This window comes from Talpa occidentalis, unplaced genomic scaffold, assembly GCF_014898055.3.
Source record: "Talpa occidentalis isolate TD23 unplaced genomic scaffold, MPIMG_talOcc4v2.1 talOcc4.4, whole genome shotgun sequence".
Lineage (NCBI taxonomy): Eukaryota > Metazoa > Chordata > Mammalia > Eulipotyphla > Talpidae > Talpa > Talpa occidentalis.
In genome coordinates, this window is record NW_023604295.1 from 122,268,634 (window position 1) to 122,285,252 (window position 16,619).

At 39.6% G+C, this 16,619-nt stretch overlaps 1 protein-coding gene across 8 annotated transcripts in view; it reads right to left on the reverse strand.

Moving 5' to 3' along the window:
* Positions 1-10,807: 10,807 nt before the first annotated feature.
* LEKR1 (leucine, glutamate and lysine rich 1) overlaps positions 10,808-16,619 on the reverse strand; it is a 129,903-nt gene continuing 124,091 nt past the window's right edge. For 7 of the 8 annotated variants that reach the window (XM_037526233.2, XM_054700983.1, XM_054700981.1 and 4 more), the window contains one exon: positions 10,808-13,892. In XM_037526233.2, coding sequence (XP_037382130.1) covers positions 13,482-13,892 — 411 coding nt within the window. In that variant the 3' untranslated portion in view covers positions 10,808-13,481. The remainder of the gene's footprint in view (positions 13,893-16,619) is intronic. The other variant, XR_008553988.1, reaches the window with a different exon arrangement.

Consider the following 16,619-nt stretch of genomic DNA (forward strand, 5'->3'; position numbering starts at 1 on the left):
CCCCGCATCTCTGGCCTGTACCCCAGTTATTATATGCATGAATAAATAAATCTTTAAAAAAATAGTGAGGGTAACTCTTAAAAATAAAGATAATTACTTCCAAAGGAGCAGAAGTGAGTGTGTGTTGGGAATGGGGGAGTAGGGGGGAGGGCAGAGTGGAGAAATAATAAAAGAATAAAAGAAAAAATCTTTTCAGAAGATGACAAGGTAGGAAAAAGAACAGAAATTGGAAGCACATAATGAGATGGTAACATCCTCTGTAACAAAACAAGGGGAGTCTTGCACCTCGAAAGTGCTAGGTGTTCCCCATACTAACAATGAAAAATCAGCATAAATGACCTTGGTGGATAAAAGGTTTTCTTACTCCACAAAGAAACTAGCTTTTGAAGAACTATGTCTCAAAAAATGGACTTTTATAACAATTTTTGGGAATACTCTTAGGAGAACTAAATTTAGAACAGGGTTCAATCTTGACTATTTGGAGCTTTTTCTTGTGAACAGTTGTGTCATTTGCTATTTCTCTGTCCTTTTGCACTACCTTATATCTTTTTCTCTTTTGTCTGTATTTAGAAGGACCTGTGCTATAGGCTAGGACTAGGTGTCGTGGCAGGATGGCCACAGTGCAGGTTTTCTGATCCGGCAGATGGGTAATGGAGGAGTCCTGGAGCCCTCAGTGGATTTCTCAGGCTTTTATTGAGCTTTACATACTGTGTGGCAAACAGGTACACGGCAGGCAGGGGTGCCAGGGGAGCCAGGAGGCCATCAGGCCTCCAAGCCCCCACAAGTATTCACCCTGGGCTACTCTGGCTTCTTTCTCCCCTTCTCTCTCCTGCTTGGGCTTCTCTGGGCAACTATCTCAATACTCCTCCCATGGCCCACAAGAAGTCAGTCAGTCAGTTAGCAACAATGTAACAATTGCAGGTGCCCCATCGGTCAGGGCAATCCTAATGGTGGGAGAGCAGAAAAGCCTGAAAAACCATTTACCCTACACTAGGACACCATGTTCTAGAAATATATCCAAAAGTCCAGGCCGAAAGCCTTAATATTGAAAATGATGCATTTAAAAAAAAAAAAAAATCCAAGTCCTATCATAGTCTGCTTCTTTGGGGTGTAAAGGGTCCTCCCAAAGAGTCTTTCTGAGACTCTGCTGCCATAGGTCTGTTTGCTTGGTTTGGCTTTTTCTATGCAACTTTATGCTTTATGTTTTATGCTTTTCCCATAGATTCTAAGCTTGCTCATCCCTTTCTTTTAAAGAATTATTTATTTATGCATATAAGAGCTGGGGTACAGGCCAGAGGTGCAAGGGATGAGAGGATTCACCAAAGACAGTGTGGGGAACAGAACAGTTGGATTGAATGAAATACACTGCTGAGGGGAGCAAAGGGTGAGTCAGGAGAGGTTTGCTGCGTCATGTAGATTGCTCCCTGGCCAGCCAGGAATCAAACTCGTGCTGCAGAGGTCGCGGATTGCTTCATAGTGCTGTGCTTAACCCCTTGCATCACCAGGGAGTCCCCCTTGATTGCTCATCCTTAAGTGAGACTAGATCTTTATGTCAGCAGACCAGGTACAGGTCCCTCTCTCAAGTTTGCTCTGCGTGGAGGATTTCATCTTTTCTCAGATACACAACCAGAGGGCATGGTGGTGTGCCTAGTCCCCCGTCCATTTCTCAGCTTATAGTGCTAATTCAATACTCCAGGCTCTGTCATTATCAGGTGTGTGACTTTGAACGAGTTGCTTAACTTCTCTGTGCCTCAGTTTGCTCAAGTATAAAAGGAAACTAATACATAAACCAACCTCATAGGAGTCTGGGGAGGATTAAATAAAATGCTTTTATAGTTCTGAGCACTGTGCATTGACAATCATAAAAAATAAATACCAACTGTTATTATCATTGCTTTTACTATTGCTGATACTGAGTTTTTGCTACATCATTGCTGTCACTGCTGCCACCCGGACTAGTGCTATAGGGCAGCTGCACACTCCAGCAGGACAGAGGGTGCTTCTCTCCCCAAGTACTTGTCAGGCCCCTGAGATGCTGCACCACTGCCTATGTGAGAGAATTCACTTCTGAGGCTGTATCACGCTACTGCCCACCTCCTCCTCGCACTGCCGCTCACCCTGCCCTCCTCCTAAGCCTCCTTTGGGACTTGTCACTTCTGAACATTCCCAGCAGAGTGGCCTGGGTGGCTTGTGGGGTATCACCTAGGTGCACAGCTGGGGCTCCCATGTTCTTGTGGTTTTGCTGCCTGCATGCTGTGGCTTTTGGCTTTTTCTGTTCCTTCACAGGGCTTTTCATGAAATACTGGCAGGGACTGCCCCCAGGCCTGTTAGCGAGATGCCACATCGTTTTATACCAGAAATCTAGTATCGGCTTTTTAACTAGGGACACAAAAAAAGGGCACAGTCTGTGCCCGGGAGGTAGCTTCTTCCCCAGGTGGGAGGCCCTGGGCCTTTGTTACTCCTCCCTACTTGGTCATGATAGAAAATTCCTGTCTAGGCACAGTGAGATCTCAATCCTAATCTGAGTTGGCCTGGGTATTGTAAAAGCCCCATTTTTATACACATTTCAAAATGTTAGAAGATCTCAGGCTAAATTATCCCCTTAGGAATGCTAAGAAATCCAAAGATGGCCAAGGAAGACTGCTGAGCTAATGTCCTCCTCATGTTCCAGGAAAATCAGAAGCTTTGTATGTCTCCCTGGTGGCCTAGGGGTTAAGTCTCAGTGCTGTCACCTCTATGGCCAGAATTAGGTACCCAGCCCGGGAGCTGACCCACATATGGCACAGGAGACCTCTCCTGTCTCATCTGCTGCTCCCCTTAGCAGTGTATTTCAGTAAAATCTGCCTATTCTGCTCCCTATTTTGTCTCTGGTGAATCCTCTCACCCCCACATACCTCTGACCTACACCCCAGTTCTACACAAAGATAAAAAAAAATTAAAAAATATACAATTAGAAGCCTTGTGAGATCTGTGTACTGAAATCCCTGTTATGTTAGGAATAAGGTTTGTCGTAAACCTTCAATAGCACATGAATACACAGTTTCTTCATTAACAGCTTGGCTGCGTTTATGCTAAAGAAGGCCAGAGGAGGCATAAATAATCAAATAAGTAACTGAATAGTTCATAAAGATTTTGAGGGTGAAATACAGTCACATCTCATACCCTCAGACCCACTCGGATGCCCATCCTTCCAACAGCTGTTCTGGTTTCCTACAGGGGTGGGGATGCTTGTAGGAACTCCCCACTTCATACTGAAAAGTGTACCTGTGAAGCTAGCAATCAAAACATTTAGGACCCATAACCAAAGTAAAAGAACAGTAATACAGAATCTACACCTATAGGCTACTGAAATTCATTCTGACCAACTGAAAGCATGAAATTACAGTTTTATACATATGGTTTACTTATATCTGAGTCATGAATAATACTATCAAAACATGGAAAATACCTTTCTCCCTCAAAATGGGCTCTCTCTGCCTCCCAGTGTACTACCTCCAGGGCACAAATGGTTACAAGGATAACTTCTTTCCCCAAAGTTAATGAGTCCTGTAGGTGTCATGGATTTGATGACATGAACAACATCTGGATCAGAGTTTCAACCATGCTCCTTACAGAGAATTTATTAGCCCTCCCTGACCCCACACTTGATCTTCAGACCTCATATTCCTTTCGATGCTTCTCCTGCTGTTGCCAGGAGCTGGAAGGGAAGAACTTTCCCCTGGGTGATTGCTGATCTACCAAAAACTCTGAGGCCATGGGCTTTGTCCGTGCTAGGATCCCTCTGGTTAGGAGTTATAAACGAGTTCCCCTTGCACGTGGTTCAGTGGCCACGGCAGGTGCTGTATTCAGAAAAGCGCTTCTCCTGTGACTGGGCTCAAGGCCAAAAAAGACACGAGGTGTTTGTCTGGGTTTCTGCCCAGACTCTCTGCACTCCTGCTAGAGGCAGACTGGGAGATGGGGCACAGCCTCTGTGTGGATATGAGAACCTGGACATCATCCTTCTGATCTGTTCTCCACTTGATTTGCCCACAAGGTCTGATGCCCACAGGGCTTATGGGGTTTGCTGTCCTGGAGCAGTGGGTCTTTCACGTGGAGTGTATAACCCAGGGTGCCTGAAAGGGTTGATGACCTTAACTTCATAGGGTTTCCTCTATTTCCCTAACTTACAAATATTTCTGTCACAGATTATCCTGGTTGAAATGTGATATTTTAGTCCAGGTTGTGATATTTTGTCCAGGTGTTTAGTCCTAACTTACAAATATTTCTGTCACAGATTATCCTGGTTGAAATGTGATATTTTAGTCCAGGTTGTGATATTTTGTCCAGGTGTTTAGTCCTAACTTACAAATATTTCTGTCACAGATTATCCTGGTAGAAATGTGATATTTTAGTCCAGGTTGTGGGGTTTTTTTTGTTCACATACAAGGTAGAATTTAGTGATAGGAGGGCCTCCCTGGTGGCACAAGGGGTTAAGACGCAACCTATGAAGCTATCAGCAGCCACTGCAGCACGAGTTTGATCCCCAGCCAGGGAGCTACCCACATGGTGCAGCAGACCTCTCCTAGCTTGCCCACTGCTCCCATCAGCAGTATATTTCAGTCAATCCTCCTGTTCTGTTCCCCACTGTCTCTGGTGAATGCTCTTAGCCCCTCACACCTCTGGCCTGTACCCCAGTTCTTGTATGCATAAATAAATAACTCTTAAAAAAAGAATTTAGTGATAGGAGTAGATCATTTTGGGCTAGCGATTTTCTTCTTTTATCCATTAAGTTTGTCAAAGTATGCATTTGAGGTAGTTTCATGACAGCAAGACAAAAACAATAGTAAGAAGGCAGATTGTTGAAAATGCCCCCTCCTGCAATGCATTTAAATATAAGTACCACTTTTCAGGTCTTCTTCGTATTTTTTTATCCCTAGGAGACATCTTCAACTGCAAAGAAAGGAAAATTCAAATAGTCAAAGCAGTATAGATTAGTGTCACTAATTCTTTTAAGTGGAATTAGAATGTTTTCCTAGACTATCAAAATTCAAGATACAGAAGATAAAGGGTCTAGGAGATCTTCCTAGTTAATGCTTATTATTCAATGAAGTAGTTAAAATACTTTTTATCAGATACTGTTTGAAATGCTTATTATAATTCAATAAATATTTTATTTTATCTTATAGTATTTAATATTTCTATTTCTTATTAATAAAAAGTAGTTAAGGTCCTATGTAGAGACCAATCATTTTTGACTACATCTGCATTTTTTCCCAATAAATGTTAGGAAATATTGATTCATTTCATCAAGAAATGTGTTGTCAATAAAATTGAACTTTTACGTTCAATATTTTACAAAAATTGTAATTTATTTATGTTGTTTTAAATAATAGTATACAAATAACAGCTATAATAAAAGCTCAACCCAGAAGAAATTTGCTATATACCGGCTTTGTAGTATTTAATATGCTAGGAGATTAATAGAAGTTTTCCAATCATAAAAATGTCTTAAGAGTAATTGTTTTATTTCAAAATGTCTGTACTTATACCTGTTATCTTTTACAGTGTCCTTTGCAACTATTTAAATGTGTAATGAAGTATGTTAGATGTCAACTCAAAAATGTGTAAGAGCACATGGTTTTTATTATTTATTTATTGATAAATAATTCAAAAATTTTTCTTCAGGGTACAATGGCAAAAACAATGACGTGTAATTCTGAAGCGAATATTCAGATTCATTCCTTACCTGCTCACTGCTATTAAGTAAGTAGGGTAGTGGGTTCTTTTCTCACTAACCTCAGTGCTGAATTCCTCATACTACTGGAAAAACAAAGATTCTAGTTTTGAGATCCTATAAGATTCTCGGTTTAACTCTCATCCTTTTTAAAAGTCTAGTTGCTAAAGACTGAAAGTTAGCTGTCCTGGGTTTTAAGAAATTCTATTTTAAATAAGTAAAAAAGGGGTCATTTATATCTTGTCAGGAAATGTAAAATATAAGGTTCTAGGTAGAAAATGACACTGAAGAACTCATTCGCTGGAGATAGAGAAGACAGAAGATATCTCTTTAGATTAACATGTTAGGCTGCACAACTCATCCAGGAGAAAGGTCGATTATCTCTGATGATCATGTAAAAAGCAAAGCCAGATGTTCATATTTTTCAGAAAACAAACATACTTCCAGGTTAAGTGTCTATTTTTTAAAAATGTTTTCATATTCTAAATTATATGTCTCTCTAATTCTTGGGTTTGAATTATTGTTATTTATAAGAATTATGAATAGTAATAACAACCATACAAGTTAAATATCAGCAGTATGTTAATAAAATGTGTTTAAAAGCTTTTTAATGGCAAACAAAAATCAATCCCTTTCATTATTTTCTGAATTCAAAACGTTTAGAGAACGTGGACACCTGTGGTATAATGAGACGAGCTGACTTAATGTTCACAGGCAACTGAGCACGATGCCTTATTGTGTTAAATACAGATTTTGAATTGAGTATCTGAATCAAATTCTCATTCAACTGCTGCTAGTTCTACCTTTAAAATAAATTGATCTAGGTGGAATACTGCAAGGTACATTTTTTTATTTATGTGATTAAAAACTACTTTCAGGGGGAATAATGGCACTCTAATATTTCCTTCAGAATTCTAATAAGTTATATAAAAGCACTCTTTCATAAGCCGCCAAGCACAGCCAACATTACCATATTTTCTTTTGGGAATTAGATATGCAAATAAATACTATTATGAGATTAAAATTTAATATGATTCAATGAATTGCCTATGATCAATGTGAAAGTATTTCCATTGAAATTTATTTTAAATAACAAATCTCCAGTTCCTTTCAGGCTCAGAGTCTTGTGTGATAAGATATTTAAGGTTTTTTTTTTAAGATTTATTTATTTATGCATACAAGAGCTGGGGTACAGGCCAGAGGTGTGGGGGAGTGAGAGGATTCATCAGAGACAGAGTGGGGAACAGAACAGGCAGATTGACTGAAATACACTGCTGAGGGGAGCAGCGGGCAAGCCAGGAGAGGTCTGCTGCACCATGTAGATTGCTCCCTGGCTGGCCGGGGAGATTGAACTTGCGCTGCAGAGGCTGCGGATTGCTTCATAGGTTGCGTCTTAACCCTTGCGCCACCAGGAAGGCACCTAAGGCCTTTTAAGTTGTTTTTTTTTGTTTGTTTGTTTGTTTGTTTAAAGATTTATTTATTTATTTATTTATTTATTTATTTATTTATTTATTTATTTATTTATTTATTTATTTATACAAGCACTGGGTACAGTCAGAAGCGCGGGAGGGTGAGAAAATTCACCAGAGCCAGAGCGGGGAGCAGAGCCGGCAGAAGGACCAAAGTACACTGCTGAGGGGAGCAGCGGGCAGCAGGAGAGGTCTGCGCGCCATGCGGGACCCTCCTCTGGTGGCCAGGGAGCAGCCGGGGATCGAACCGGTGCTGCAGAGGCTGCAGGCAGCTTCGCAACCCAGCACTCAACTGCTGCGCCACCAGGGAGGCCCTAAGTTGTTTTTATTCCACTATTTTCATAGGGGCAACATTGGTTTTCAACACTGACTATGCTTCAGAAGTGTCAGATCACACCTCTTCAGGAAAATTCCACACCCATGTTCACTGCAGCCAAATTATGGAAACAACCTAAGTACCCAGAACAGATGAGTAGCTTAAGAAGAGGTGGTACATGTACACTCAATGATCAAAAAGATAAACTCATGTCATTTGAGGCAACATGGATGGAGCTGGAAGGGATCATGCTACACAGACATAAGTTAAAAGGAAAAAGACAAATACCGAATGGTGTCACTTACATGTGACTATAGAGAAACCAAATAAAGTGTATGATAAAGCCAAACTAAGAACTGAGCCTAGAAAGCTGATTCTGGAACTGAGGCTATCAGAGGGGGAGGTTCAAGGTTGAGAACAAAATGGCGGGGGGAGCACAATGGACAGTTGTGGTGGATTAGGGGTGCTTTGGTGGTGGATACACTACAATAACAACAACTGAACGGGAGACCCTATGCTTCCAAAATATAAATAATGATGTAAAGCAATGTTACCTCAATAAAAATTGAAAATGAAAAAATAACCACAAGGACAAAGCAAAAAAAAAAATCACACCTCTTCAGATGAATGTTACTACACACCCGTCACCAAGGCACCCTATAGATGAATATTGATTTTTTTTTTTAAATTCACTAGTGTCCCTGGAGAGTTGCGGATTCATAGTGAATAAGTGTAGATTTCAGATGTACTGGCAGCTGAGGCTTTGGTCACCTTGCTGGGGGTGATCACATAACACCACTGGTCATAGGCAGAGGGGAGCTGAGTGTGTACAGTAAGACAACTTCTATTCAGTACTTTGCAGAGCTCACAGAGGTGGAACATACCAGGGCCAAGGGCAATACATGAACACGATGATTCTCATACTTTAACATGTAGGAGTCACCCAAGGGTCTTATTAAAATTAGATTTCACCCAGTAGGCTTGGATATGATATTCTGCATTTCTAATGTGCTCCCAGGACACACCAATCCTGTTGGATCACTCTGAGCAGCAAACTTTCAGAACACTGATGCTGTTCTTCCAATCTCGAAAGAAACATGTGGCCAAGAATTGGGGGCCCTGGTGGTCGCATCAAGTCTGCTGCTATTAACTAATGGAATATTAATTCCCATTCTACAAAAACAGAAAATTACTTTATCTCTATTAAGGTGTTTATGATCTCCTTTTGTAAAATGACAGATCTGGACTAGGTTATCTTCAGATTTCTTTAGAACTACAAAATTTAAGCATTTTAAAATAACCTTATTTTTATTTTGGCAGCTTTCTTCCATATTTGCCTTCATAAACAGGAAAACTCAGAAAGTTTCATTGCACTGTATTACTCCCAAAGTCACCATTGAGTTGTGTTTTGTGTTCTTTGAACCAAATGACAGCTATATTGAGGTCAGTTTCTATACTCTTCCCCCGTAATTCTTAAAACACTATTCAGATTAGTATTATCCTTTAAGGAGAAGCCTTACAAATAGAGTCTGTGGGGTTGATTATCTATTGCCCAAGTGAAAATGTAGTTCCTGTTATTTCATTTTTTCAGAGCAGCTGTAATATTCTTAGAGGGTGATTCTTTAAATGGAGTCAACCTCATACAATGTTCCCCTGCTAAGTGGCAGGCACTGGTAAGGATTTCAAAGTGCATGTAACAGGAACAAATTCTTTCCATTCTCTGAAGAGATTTTGAGTCAGCTACTTCCTGTTTATTCCCATTATCAACATCTTTGTTCAGAATTTCATTAACTCTTGTCTGGACTACTGTTCTAATCCACCAACTGGAGTTGCAGCTCCAGCTTTCCACTCCTTAGCTATTGCAATCCTGCTCTGCTGGAGCAAATCCCCACATCTCAACAAAGTGCATATCTCTTCCAATCAGTACCCTGCCACGGGCCTCAGCAGCACCCTCATGCACTGGGTCCACCCATTCATTCATGGGTTCCCACTACTTCCTTCACCAATATTTCCTACATTTCCCGTATCTGTGACTCTGTTTATACATCTCCTCTGTCTGAGAGAGTGTCTTCTATAAAACCCGACTCACTCTTGACACCTGTAAATGCCTGTTCTTGCCTAAAGTGTTCCCTGATTTCTTCCACAAGGAGTTGAACTCATGTATAACCTGCTCTCGATTTTCGACTCAATACCAACATCCCTATATATGCTTTTTCTGCATATGCTTTCTGCATATACATTCTCCCTGATCTCTACTATACAATTTTGGAGAATGTGTAGTGTGGCATAATTATCTTTGTAACCCTTAAAATGACATTTCATTTCTCTATATCTGTTGAAGAAGAGTGAATAGATAATATAGCTTCAGTGTTAATCTGTGGATCAAATGATCAGAAACTGCTGAAGCTTACAATTTATTAGTTTTATTTAGTTTTTATTGTAGGCAAATAACTTAATCTCTATGACCCAGCACTCATATATATATATATTTTTTGAGAGGATACGGGATATCTGGTAAATTATTTTACTCAATGAATATAAAATACAATGTTATATTAAAAATTGAGAAAAGGGAACTCTTGACTTTCTGGATTTTTGTAAATATTGTCATAAGTGTATTTCAGATTCAAATTCTGTGTTAAGAAAATTTTTGATGTGAATTCTGACTATACCAAGATGATACAGTTTATATTTAAGGTTCTAAATATGCAACACAATAACACCAATGTCACAATTTATTGCTACACAGAGCTAACTTTTTTTAAAAGAAAAAATAGAATTCTTCCTTTGAATTCCATAGACACAGCTTTAGGAATGCTGCCATTATTGTCTGGCATGGTTTGGGGGGCATTTAATGTGTCCTGTGCAAGATATAGTGTACATTACTTTTTCCCCCTTAAAAGATAGAAGTGAAAAAGTAAAAAAAAAAAAAATCCACAATCTTTATAGGATTTGTGAGCTTTGTGTGCATACCAAATTGATTTCCCATGCTCCCCAAGACACATGATGGTTGGGATGCTCAGCTGCAGTGCATTAACCCTTGTAGGACATTAGGCTGATCTAGCAGTGCAATATTGCTATAATCGTGAAAACTTCTCAAGATAAAACTTGAAAAAAAATGTTCAATAATTAATTAGCTAAAATTGATCTGTAATATTATAAAAGCTTTTTAGACTTAATAATAATAAAATAACTCATTATCACATAATTTTCAATATTATCTCTTCCAGTCAATTCCCTTGTAAGAAAATATAAATTTTACCTAGTTCTAATAAACTATAAAAATGGAAATTTAATTCAATAAGATTTTAAAACTGCCTGAGAAATCTACATTGGTTATATAAGAATTTTCCCATCATTGTCCACCAATACCAGTTTAAAAAAAAATAGGGTTATAATTTTCTAAGGAATATTTCCTATAATATCCTTTTCTTTTGACACCTATACTTCTCCAATGAGATCATAGAAAACATATGTCTGTCAAGAAATTAAAACTTCAACTCAATAGCTATTATATGTATTTGAGAGCCTTATTTTGTATAACACTCACTGCTTTTCAAACACTCCTGAGGTGTTTCATGTCAGTTCTTATTCACTGCAAAAGTCAAGGAAAGTTTGAACGTGTTTGTAACACCAGATTACACACCCTAATGTTATTATTTTTTCTTTAGCTATTTTTCTTTAAAAGATAGAAGCACATAGTTTAGTCTGCATCATTCAGATGATCAAGGTTGAGATAAATGTAAATAATATCTCTCTTTTCATCCCTGGACTCTTGTATGTCAATGGTCTATAACACAGATCATGATTCTATTCTCAGAGTGATTACTTACAGAATTACTTGGTAAAGCAAAAGCATAACAAGAAACAGAGAAACCACGTTTCAAACTGTCAGTCTTTCTTCCACTTTGGAAAACTTTATATTTGACTCTCTTTACAAATTTAAGTATGTCCATAATTTAGGAATAATGTATTCCGTGGTTCCTGGAGAGCGAACGGAAATTGAAAGATTGTGAACAAGCCTGTATAATCTAACAACAAAGACTGGTGTGCTCTAAACACTCTTTTATGCTTTTATTAGAACTTTAACTAGCTTTTGCCATCTACATATGCGAGTCATTTAAACATGCAAACTCCAGATCAGAAAATTCATGGTCTGGTGTGTGGTCTCAAGTATGGCTTAAGTAATGCTGGCACTACACAAAATGATTGTAGGGGTTCACCAAGTAACATTTCTCATTTTAATAGATATACATTTATTTTAAGGTATTAGAAAAATATATATATCTAGTAAATCAAACATATTACCTTACAGTTATTCTTCCTGGGGTTAAGCTTCCTTTTTATATAAATTTAAGTTTAAAAAATGAGTACATTTAAATAAAATATTAGGTAAATACAGTGTATTATTGGCAAAGATCACAACGGTGGCTTGGGAATCTCTGGGGAGAGGAAATCAAGGTGAGATTGGGATCAGGTGAGGTTTGCTCTGGCTGTAGCTCTGTCACCAACTAGCTGTACTGCCTTAGCTAAGTCAGACCTCTCTAGTCTCAAATCTTTATTTGTAAAAATTATTAGGGTGATCTCTAAGCCTCTCATTGGCACCCGCATTCTGTTATACTCTCTTGTCAACACCAACTTCTATACAACAAAAGTCAGCATTCTAAGTCTTAACTCCAGATGTCCTTGCTTAAACTGTCAGGGAAATAGCAGACCTAATGTGGAATGAAACACTCTACTAGTAGATTAGAACAAGTCTGTGAAAGATCGGAGATGAGCTAGATCTTGCTTAGTAACTTAATTTTTTTTTCCCATGTGGGAAGGATTCCAAGCAGCTTTGCAGTTTCTCATTGATATGTAGCCAAACAGCAGAGGCTTTGCTGTGCTGTAACCCACGTGTGTTGCTATCGGGCTAAGCCGGCATGAGAAGCCTGGAGCCCATGATGCAATGAGAAAGAGGATTTAAGTAACACCAGTCTTAGAAGAAAAATGCACTGCTATTAGATGGGGGAAAAGATAGACAAGTGCTAGTTTAAGGTAAAGAGTTGTGTTTTAAGAAACAGGAAGAGACTAAAGTCTTAAGACAACTTAAGATAGCTTCTCCAGTTTCTGGTTTTGCTTTTTTTCACTCTGAAAATAGAAAACATGTAGACTAGTTGTTTATTTTCAGGGGTAATGAAATTTGAACCCCCAATTAGTGCTCTGTGCTTCTACTTTGCTTTCATGAGTTAGTTCTCTTCTCCATGACTGGAATACAATTCAAATCAAAACCTAACTACAAGTACCAAAACGACATTCAGCGTAGAAAATCTCTAACAGCAGTATTTTTATGGCCAGGCTCTATGTTACCTAAAATAATCTCTACTGTTGGAAAGTAAGCCACATTTTCCTTGAATTAGAGTTGCTGTTCCTTGTAGAAGGCCCTAGAGTCACAGAAGGTTATTTATCATTAGTTAAAGCTATGGGCGCTTTCTCCTTCTTGCCTAAAAAATATTGATATTGACCAATTAGGTTGTGAGGTGGAAAAGGGAACTTGATAGTAAACTGTGAATATTTGAACTAAGCATTTTGGAATAAAATACTTTCTTTTTCTGTTTGGAATACTAATTATATCTATTTAACCTATTCAACTGAACAAACAATGACAAAACCAGTACAATCTACTTTTTATGAGCACAGATCTGCTTGCTATGGCGCAAAAAAAGATAAATGATACTATGGGTGAAAAATTCTACCTACGACTTCTAAAAAAGCAAATTCATGGAGGACAGCTAAACATTCAGCACATGAATACAGAAACCGGTCCTCTGGAATGCTAACAACTTCATTGTCTGTTGCAATCTCAAAGTCCTTTTGGAAAAAAATGTGGCTTCACAATTTTTTCTAGGTTTTTACACTCTTGTTAAAAATACCTCCAGCCATGAGTCCTTGGTCTGTGGTAATAACTGATCTTTGCTGTCCTCACTGTCCTGAGGCGGATCCATCACCGCTGGTTCATTCTCCCCCGCAGAATGGCTGCCAGCCTTTGTTTGGTCTCTGCGACTGATGGCCGGCCTCTGGGAGGATGCGGCTGGGGAACAGTGGGCAGACCCGAGCTGCGGAACTGTTGGGACTTAGCTGTGGTGGGGGAAGTGCTGGCTCTTGGCAGCCCGTGCAGGCTAGATATTTTGAATCCTTTTGTAGAGTTCAGTCTTGCCAGGCCTCTCTCTCCCTGGTCACTGACAGTGGCCATGGGGGAGGTTAGCCCACCCTGGCTGAGGGGAGCTGGGGACAGTGGCAGGCTCACACTGAGCCTCTGGAACGCCAGGAGCTGTTCCCTGGCTTGACTCAAAGCCTCTGTCAGCTCGAAGCGTTCTTCACACTCTCTCCGCACCGTTTCCTGAAGAAAAGTGTTCTGCAAGGAGAAAGGAGAAAGCACCCCTAGCTTTAAACTGCATATACATGGACAGCTGTCAGCACACACACTGAGCACTGGACAAAGGTCTGTACTTGACTGTCTCTGTGGATAGTCTACAGGGACAGACTAGTCCAAAAGATTTGTGATTTGTGAAACTGGAAAGGACTTTTCAGAGAACATTTGATGCAACCCCTCCAGTTTGCAGAAGAGGAACCAAGAGTCAGAGAACTTCCATGTTCTTCCCAGCATTGCTGAGATGGTGGAGGGGGTGGGGCTGGAATTGGAACCAGAACTTTTATTGCCTAGTGCCCTGGGGGTTTGGCTCCGTGTCCTGTGCTCAGACAGGTCCTGCACATGTAATATGTCACAGTAACGCCCGAGTGTCCCTGACTGCCATTTCATAGTGAAGGCACACTGCAATACCTGAGACAGGTACAACTGCTTGAGTGATAAGATTGGAAGAACAAAACATATCAGCTATAGTATTTGAACAATGAAATTAGTTACTGTATAGGATGCTTTCTCAATAGAATTTAAATACACTGACCCTTTGATATTCTGTAAGACATTTAATAATCATTATAAATCAAAATAATGATCATCTAGGGCCTCCCCTAGTGGCGCAGCGGTTGAGCGCTGGGCTGCAAAGCTGCCTGCAGCCTCTGCAGCACCAGTTCGATCCCAGGCCGCCAGCAAGGTTCCCACATGGCGCGGCAGACCTCTCCTGTCGCCCGCTGCTCCCCTCAGCAGTGTATTTCATCAGTCTGCCTGTTCTGTTCCTCACTCTGGCTCTGGTGAATTGTCTCATCCTCCCGTGCTTCTGACTGTACCCAGTGGTTGTATAAATAAATAAATAAATCTTTAAAAAAAAAAAAATAATGAGCATCTACTTTTCACTCCATTCAACAATCATTTACCAAGTTACTAGAAGCTGCAATGGATACAATTCCTGTCCATAAGAAGTTTGCAGCCTCATAAAAGTTTGAGCAATGCTGCTTTCTATATCCCCAATAGTTTGGAGTCAAAGGTCGGAAGCTGTGGGGTTTAAGATTAGGAAGAACTTTTTAATACCTGGGGCTGTCCAAAGGACTCTCAAAGACTGAATCTCACTTGGCTGGGATATACTGGAGCAAACTTAAACTTCAATTGTCTGTTCTAAAAAGGCCCTTTTTAATTATGAGACTCTAAATTTCTTTCTAGTTAAAGTTACCCAGCCTTCATTTATGGACTTTATCAAGTTGCTTCAAGTTCCATGGTGAAAATCAGGTCTTGGATCTCCCTAGTACCTTGATAATCCACATCTGTTGGATGTCAAACAAAAGGTAAAAAGTAAGCAATTCAGAATGGCATCTGAATAAGTAGACACAAGTTAAATGATGGTGCTATAGCATCTACAAAGTGAAAATGAGTTTTCATCCTGTTGGCTTGTTTGTAAAAGCAGCCCTGGCCTTCCAAGTCCAATTCTCAGTGGGTGGTGTGCCCCTGAGGGTGTGCTGACTGACCAGCAACGGACATCAGGGAAAGTGGCATCTTCCTGTATGTGGGTTTCTTGTGACTAATAAATTCCATTCAATTCCAAATTTGGTAATCAAAACAGCAGAATAAGGAGTAATTCCAGATTAACAGTTGCACAGTAATTTTCTATAATGTCAGCTGCATGCCTGGGTCAAACAAGGGCTCATATTTACATGTATTATAAACACACATGCACAATCCATCTATCTATAGAGTTATAAAAGTCATGAGAGTTAATTGCTTGCCTCCAGTTACTTATTTGGTGGCAGGGGTGGGGGGTGAGGTAAACAGGAGACCAAGGATGGTATCTGTGGCTTTATCTTTTGGTTCTCATGAACTATACCTGAAGCACTTATTGAAAAGGCAGGGAGGGAGGGTTAGCAAAGATTAACAAGATGCTATGCAGTTTCATCTCACTTCCAGCTCCCAACAATTATATTTAACAAAGAAAGACATGAATCGCAGAGTGGTTATGTCACTTGCTGAGAGTGACCCAGCTCTCCTGTCGGCCTCCAAAGCCCTGTTTCATGTGCCCAGGCTAAACTCATTGTCTCATTAATTACATCAAGCATAAAGGGGCCATTTTGTTCCAGAACACTGAAGCAGTAAAAAAACAGTAAGACATTTCATCTGCTTTTGTCCTACTTTTCTAAACTTTCTTTTAAAAGGAAAAAAAAATCAATGTATTATGTTTCCTGTCTACTAGAACAGTAAGTTGGCAAAATGTATATGTGATTAGATTAGGCTTTCAATAAATTAGTATAAAAAGTCCCTTTATTAAGTGAGGTATAAGAAAGTTAATTTTATTTGAATGTGTAAAAGAAAAAAGGGGCAGTAGTTAACAAGGAGGTCAATAAATTGATGGCATGGATAATAAGTGCACCAATATAAGAGGATAAAGTGATGGGTGATGGGATTTCAAGAGCTTTCAATAGAAGAAAAATAAAATTCAATCAGCTTACTAAATTTAAATTCCAATTTCAAAGGAGTAGTACTCTATAGAAAACATGAACGGAGCAAGTCACCCCAAGTTATTTCAGGCGAGCAATGCTCCACGAAAGGAGAAAATGTAAAGATGATGTGAACCCAAAGACCCTCCTGTAGCCAGTGCAATGGCAGCCAGGCGCCTGCCAGCTCCTCAGTGAATGTGGGCAGTCTGCTGGCCCTCCGTCTGAGGTCCACTGCTCTTCTTCAAGGCTATTGACTTCC